A 6382-nucleotide genomic window follows, 5' to 3' on the forward strand; every position below is an offset into this window, starting at 1 on the left:
CCAGCAGGTAGCTCTGCATTCCTCCCCTGATGGCCCCATCCCCGTTGAGCCAGGGATGTCACCCCCCCCAGGTGCCCCAGAGCACAACAGGAGACCAGTCAGCTCAGTCTTTTATCTGATTCTCTTCCCACCCAGCCCCCACAGCCTTCTCGGGGCTATCAGCTGCCCCCAGGCCACTGACCGCTCCCAGCCCCCCTCCCTGCACAGTGCTGGTGTTCAAACAACCCGAGTTCCACCACGGGATCCGAAAGGGCCCCTCCTCTGCTGAATCCACAGGGCAGCGGCACAGCCGGCTCAGCTCCAGTCACTCACCCTCCTCTGCTGCCTCGTGGCCAGTCCCATCCCACCCTGGGCCCTTCCCTGCCGAACAGCACAGCAGGCTCCCTCCTCTTCGCTCCTCCTCCCGAGACCCGGGTGGTCCCACAGCATCGTGCACAAACTCCCGGTGCTGCCACAAGTCCCAGCTGCCCGGCGTGTCCCAGGCTGAAGAACCACCGTCCCTTCCCTTCTCCAGCCCTCTGGCTACCGATTGTCCTGGCTCAGAGCCTCGCAGGGCTCCAGCTCCGGCTCGTGTCCCGGCAAGCTGCCGGCCGGAGAGGTGGCCACGGCGTGCACCTTCTGGTGGTGGTTCAGCGACTGCCGGTGCCGGAAGCTCTTGGTGCAGCCGTGGCACTGGAAGGGCCGCTGCTGGGTGTGCCGGCGCTGGTGCTCCTCCAGCGACGCTTTCTGGGGGAAGCTCTCGGCGCACTCGATGCAGCGGTACAGCCGCTCCCCGGCGGCGCCGCCGCCCCGCGCAGCCCGGCCCGGCCACGCGCCGCGCAGCTGCGGCCCGTGGATGCGCTGGTGCTTCTGCAGGTGGTGCTTCTGCACGAAGCCCTTGCCGCAGGCGGGGCAGCGGTACGGCCGCTCCCCGGTGTGGATCCGGTAGTGCTTGTTGAGGTTGGACTTCTCGTTGAAGCTCTTGCCGCAGGCCGGGCACTGGAAGGGCCGCTCGCCCGTGTGCAGGCGCTGGTGCCGCAGCAGCGCGGCGTGGTGGGCCAGGCTCTTCCCGCAGGACGTGCAGATGAAGGAGCCGTTGCTCTTCCTCTCCCGGCTCTGCTGCCGCGCCAGGAGGTTCCGCGTCAGCCGGACGCTCTTCCAGCCCGGCGGCAGAGCCCGGGGATCGTCCTGGGGACTCTGCTGCTCCCAGCCGGGCTGCGGCGACGCCACCTCGGCCGCGGGGTCTTCTCCCGGCGGCATTCCCTGGGCGAGCGCGAACGGCTGCTCCGTGCCCGCGCCCAGCGCGTGCTCCGTGGGGAAGGGCAGGCCCGGGGCAGGGTGAGCCTCCGCCGGCACCACCACCGGCTTGAATTCGCCCAGGCAGAATTCCCCCAAGCCCTCTCCGGCCGCTTTCGGCCCGGCCACGCCGTGGCTGTCCCAGGAAACCGGCTGCTCCTGGCTGAGGGGAACCTCCTCGTCCAGCCTGACCGCCGGCACCATCGGCAGTGCCAGGAGCTCGGCTGCGTCCTCCTGCGGCTGCTGCTCTTCCGTCTTGATCACGATCATCTCACCTGTGGAGAGACCGCAGTTCATTCCCGGGAAGGGAAGGCCTCCCGTGCCTGCAGCTCCAGAGTGGGAGCGGGAGCAGAGGTGAGAGGAACTGGCAAAGAACAAAAGGGAGCAGGAAAGGATTCCCAGGAGGAGATGAGGTGCAGGGGGGCTGTCTGGGCAGCTTGTTGGACCTCAGGGACATCATGGAATCACGGAATTAGGGAGGTTTGCAAAGCCCTTCAACATCATCAAGTCCAATCATCAACTAAGCACTGCCAAGGCCACCACTGTCCCATGTCCCCAGCTGCCACATCCACACAGCTTTTAAGTCCTTCCGGGAATGGAGACTTCACCACTGCCCTGGGCATGCTGGACTCAATGACACTATGGACTGACAATGCAATCCTCACCAAAAAAAACCAAAAAACAGAGGGAATGTGAAGGCAAAGCTGAGGTGCAGAGTGCTCCATCCTGGAAAGAACCCCGTCAGGAATGGCAGAGTTTAAGTATGTGAATCCAGGGAAAAGGATCAAAGCAAAGCCTCCCCAAAGCATGAGGGAGATCCACCCACAGGTACCCTGCTCCAGAGCCACCATCACTGAGCCTTGCCCCAGGTTTTCCCATTTTCCATCCTTAAGAACACTGCCCAATCTGGGCAGGTTGTCAGTGCCCATCCTCAGCCCCCCTCGCTGTCACTCACTGTCACCAAGCTGTCCTGGCACCGCACCCTTCTCTGGCAGCCCGGGGCTCCCTGGATCCTCCCTGTCCTCGGCTGGTGGCAGCAGTGCAGGTTTGGAACCAGCATCCTCAGACCCTGGGAAGGAGACAGCAATGGGATGAGCTGCTGACAGTGGGGACCAGCCAAAGTGGGGTCCTGGAATTCCAGGACATCTGATCACACAGGCAGCCGAACCAGGCACGGGATTTTTGCTAATCCCAGGAAGTGCCTGATGGACACCCAAGCTCTAAAATTTCAGCCCAAAATTAAAGAGTACTAAAATGTAGAACCCTCTGCAGAAAATCCCTGCAGGATGATCCATGTACAGCCCATATCCCAGGAAAAAACAGTGCAGGAACGCCAGCTGCAGGACATGTCACCTGGAATCCCCCCATGTTCCACGTGGGGAAGGTTTGGAAGCTGCATCAGCCCAGGGATGATGATGCTTCTGACATGATCTGAGTGATCCTCACCGAGAGGGACCATGGCCTCGTAATTCCCTCTCCTGGCGATCCCACGGAGCTCCCGGCTGCCCACGCTCCCCAGCTCCTGCTCCGGCAGAGCGGCCTCCTCACCCTCGCCCGCCGCTGGCACCTGGAAGTACAGGAGGCTCCAGCTGGGGGTCCCCACTGAGCCCCTCCCCGAGCCCCTGGGGGTCCGGAGCTCCTATGGACAGAGCCATGTCAGGGGAAACATCCCCAGACATCCCAGCAAGGCTCAGCTGTTCCTCCAAGAGCAGGGGCAGATTCCCAGGATCCATCCTGGCAGCCAGGTGAGCAGTGACCCCTCAGGTGGGAGCAGGACAGTGGCACCACCCCACATTACTCCAGTAAGGCCCAACATGGCTGAAACACTTGGGGTGGGTGTTCTGCTCCCCCTCTTCCCTGGGAACAGGGACAAGCACCAGACGAGCCGTGTCCATCTGGCTCTGTGCAGCTCCCGAGAGCCAACAGCACTTCCCATGGCCACACGGTCACCTGGGGCACTTTCCCACTGCTTTGGGCACATCTCTGACACCTGTGGCCTGTCCCTGTCACCCTGGGCACATCCCTGTGAGTTGGGACACGGCTATCCCTGTCCATCTTTGGCACATTCCCATTAGCTGGCGCTTGTCCCCGTTTGTCACCGCTGGCATGTTCCTGTTATCTGGGGCTTGTCCCCATTACCTACACCCCATCCCTGTCACTGGGGGCACATCCCTGTTCCCTGGGACTCATCCCCATTAGCATGGGCCCATTCCTGCCACCACGGGCTCATCCCCATCCCGTTACCCAGAACTTGTCCCTGCCACCGCTGGCATGTCCCCGTCCCCATTCCTCAGAGCTCGTCCCCGTCCCCGTGGGCTCAGCCGGATCCCCACTCCCCTGTGCCCGTTCCTTTCCTCATTCCATGGAGCCAGTTCCCATTCCCCGCGTGGCATCCCCGTCCCCCGGGCCCATCCTGTCCCCGTGCGAGCCCGTCCCCGTTCCCTGGGCCCCGACCCCGTCGCGGTTACCTGTGTCCGCTCCCGGGCGGTGCCGGTCCCGGTGCCGGTGCGGTTGCCCCCGCAGCGGCAGCGGCGGAGCTGGCGCTGGATGCGGCGGAGGCGGCGGGAGTTGTCCCTCAGGAGCGCGTCATCCCATCTACAGCCCCATCCCATCTACAGCCCCATCCCAGCCCATCTACAGCCCCAGCCCATCTACAGCCCCACCCCATCTACAGCCTCATCCCATCTACAGCCCCATCCCATTCCATCTACAGCCCCATCCCATCCCATGTACAGCCCCATCCCATCCCATGTACAGCCCCATCCCATCCCATGTACAGCCCCATCCCATCCCATGTACAGCCCCATCCCATCCCATGTACAGCCCCATCCCATCCCATGTACAGCCCCATCCCATCCCATGTACAGCCCCATCCCATCCCATGTACAGCCCCATCCCATCCCATGTACAGCCCCATCCCATCCCATGTACAGCCCCATCCCATCCCATGTACAGCCCCATCCCATCCCATGTACAGCCCCATCCCATCCCATGTACAGCCCCATCCCATCCCATGTACAGCCCCATCCCATCCCATCTACAGCCCGACCCCACACTATCTCCATCCCCATCCCAGAATGAGTCAGGCTGGAAGGGACCACAGTGGCTCATCTGGTCTCACCTCCGTGCTCAAACAGGGTTATCCCAGAGCACATGGCACAGGATTGTGTCCAGACCATTGTGGAATATCTCCAGTGAGGGAGGCTCCACACCCTCTCTGGACAATCTGTTCCAGGGCTCAGTCACTGCATAGGGTGGAAGTTCTTCCTCCTGTCCAGGTGGAACTTCCTGGGCATCAGTTTCCTGCCTGTTCCTCTTGTCCTGTTGCCAGGTCCCACAGCGAAGAGCCAAGCTCTATCAGTCCCATCCCATCCTATCTCCATCTCCGTCCTGGTTTCTATCACATCCACATCCACATGCCATTCTGTCACACCCCACCCCATCCCAATCCCATCCCTACATCAATCCCATTCCCATCCACCCCCATTCCATCCATCCATATCCCCTCTCACCCCCATCCCACCCTACCCCTATTCCATCCTCATCCCATCCATCCCCACCCCTGCATGAGGACCACAGCTCCAGCCCTCAAATCCCCAGTGCCATTCCCAGAGGCCCATCCAGACCCCCAATCCCATCCCACCCCATCTCAGACTGGGACTGCAGCCCCCCAGCAGCAGGTGACACCTCCCCCACAGTGTTCCATTCTCACTCTTCCATCACTCCATCCCACAGATTCCATTCCTGGTGCTGCCCACCCAGCCAGACCTGGCAGGACCCTCCCAGAGGCCCCTCAAGGAATCCACGTGCAGCATCCTGGTTTCTACAGCATGTATTGGCACTCTCCAGAAAAGGGACCCATTCCCAGCATCCCACCCGCCCCACCAGGGCTTGGGAACAAGGAGCCCCCCTCACATGGGCTGGGCAGGTGCCCCCTGTCCCCACATCAGGGCAGGGGAGCCAGAAAATGTTGTCCATGTTCCAGCCTTCATCTGGAGAGGGATAGAGGGGAAAAGATCTGACAGTGGCCTCCGGTCCCCAGGAGGTCACTTCAAAATCCAGCAGCAGCATTGCATCCCTGGGAGTCACTTCCAGGTCCGGTAGCACCATCCTGCTCTTGGGAGGTCACCTCAAAGCTCAACAGCAGCATCTTGTTCCTGAGAGGACACCTTAAAGCCCATCAGCAGCAGCATCCCATTCTTCACCTCAAGATCAGACAGCAGCCTCCTATCCTAGGGAGGTCAACTTAAAGTCCATCAGCAGCACCCTGTGTCCAGGACGTCACCTCAAAGTCCACCAGCAGCATCGTGGGAGGTCACCTTAAATCTCTGGGAGGTCACCTCAAATTTCAGCAGCAGCTTCCCACCCCTGGGTGTACACCTTGAGATCCAACAGCAGCCTCCCATTCCCGGGAGGACATCTCAAAGTCCCTCAGCAGCGCCCCATCCCTGGGGGGTCACAGCCTGGCTTCCCACCCCATCTCCCGCTGCGGGTGCCGCCACCATGGGCACCGGGTTGGCGCAGGTGAACGGCCGCTCCTGCCGCCTGTGGATCCTCTGGTGCGCCTTGAGGTGGGAGAACCTCTTGAAGGTCTTCTGGCAGATGCCGCACTGGTGGGGCCGCACGCCCATGTGCATCCAGTGCTGCCGGACAAAGTCCGAGACCCAGGTGAAGCTGCGGTTGCAGCAGGGACACAGGATGAGGTGGTGGCCGGAGTGCCGGCGCTGGTGCACCGTCAGGAAGCCCTGGTTGGAGAAGGTTTCCCGGCACTCAGTGCAGGTGTACATCATTTTTCCAGGTGACATCGAGCACCTGGCCGGGCCGGGCTCCTGCCACACTGTGCCACAGTCCCTGCTCGGGGCTTGTGGCTGGGAGGACGGGCACAGGGTCTGGCTGGGACACTCCTCTGGCTTCGAGGCCTGACAGGACCCGTTGGCTGCCCAGGTTTGGGGCTGGGATGTTGGGCACTGGGATGCCGGGAATGGCCCCTGGCTGGGACACGCATTTGCATCCAAGGGCTGGCAGGTGCCATTGGGTGCCCAGGATTGGGGTTGGGATGTTTGGCACGGTGTCCTACTGGGACACTCCTCTGGCTCTGAGGCCTGGT

At 62.1% G+C, this 6382-nt stretch overlaps 1 protein-coding gene across 1 annotated transcript; it reads right to left on the reverse strand.

Moving 5' to 3' along the window:
* Positions 1 to 163: 163 nt before the first annotated feature.
* On the reverse strand, positions 164 to 6080 carry LOC121338025 (zinc finger protein 628-like). Its single transcript, XM_041408568.1, has 5 exons — positions 5751 to 6080; positions 3744 to 3887; positions 2722 to 2842; positions 2231 to 2344; positions 164 to 1550 (listed from the first exon to the last, which is right to left on the reverse strand). The coding sequence occupies exons 1-5, from the start codon at positions 6078 to 6080 to the stop codon at positions 523 to 525; spliced, it is 1737 nt and encodes a 578-aa protein (XP_041264502.1). The 3' UTR covers positions 164 to 522.
* Positions 6081 to 6382: the final 302 nt, after the last annotated feature.

The sequence above is a fragment of the Onychostruthus taczanowskii genome, unplaced genomic scaffold (genome assembly GCF_017590055.1).
Source record: "Onychostruthus taczanowskii isolate IOZ18803 unplaced genomic scaffold, ASM1759005v1 scaffold3, whole genome shotgun sequence".
In the NCBI taxonomy this organism is placed as follows: Eukaryota; Metazoa; Chordata; class Aves; order Passeriformes; family Passeridae; genus Onychostruthus; species Onychostruthus taczanowskii.

What these genes read in the sequence shown, in the direction of transcription:
- LOC121338025 (XM_041408568.1), bottom strand. Translation starts at nt 6,080, where the DNA reads ATGTCACCTGGAAAAATGATGTACACCTGCACTGAGTGCCGGGAAACC. An exon ending in CGAGGCCATGGTCCCTCTCG is followed by an intron (nt 2,345 to 2,721) that starts GTGAGGATCACT and finishes TCTCCTTCCCAG; the next exon opens with GGTCTGAGGATGCTGGTTCC. An exon ending in GCCAGGACAGCTTGGTGACA is followed by an intron (nt 1,551 to 2,230) that starts GTGAGTGACAGC and finishes GTCTCTCCACAG; the next exon opens with GTGAGATGATCGTGATCAAG.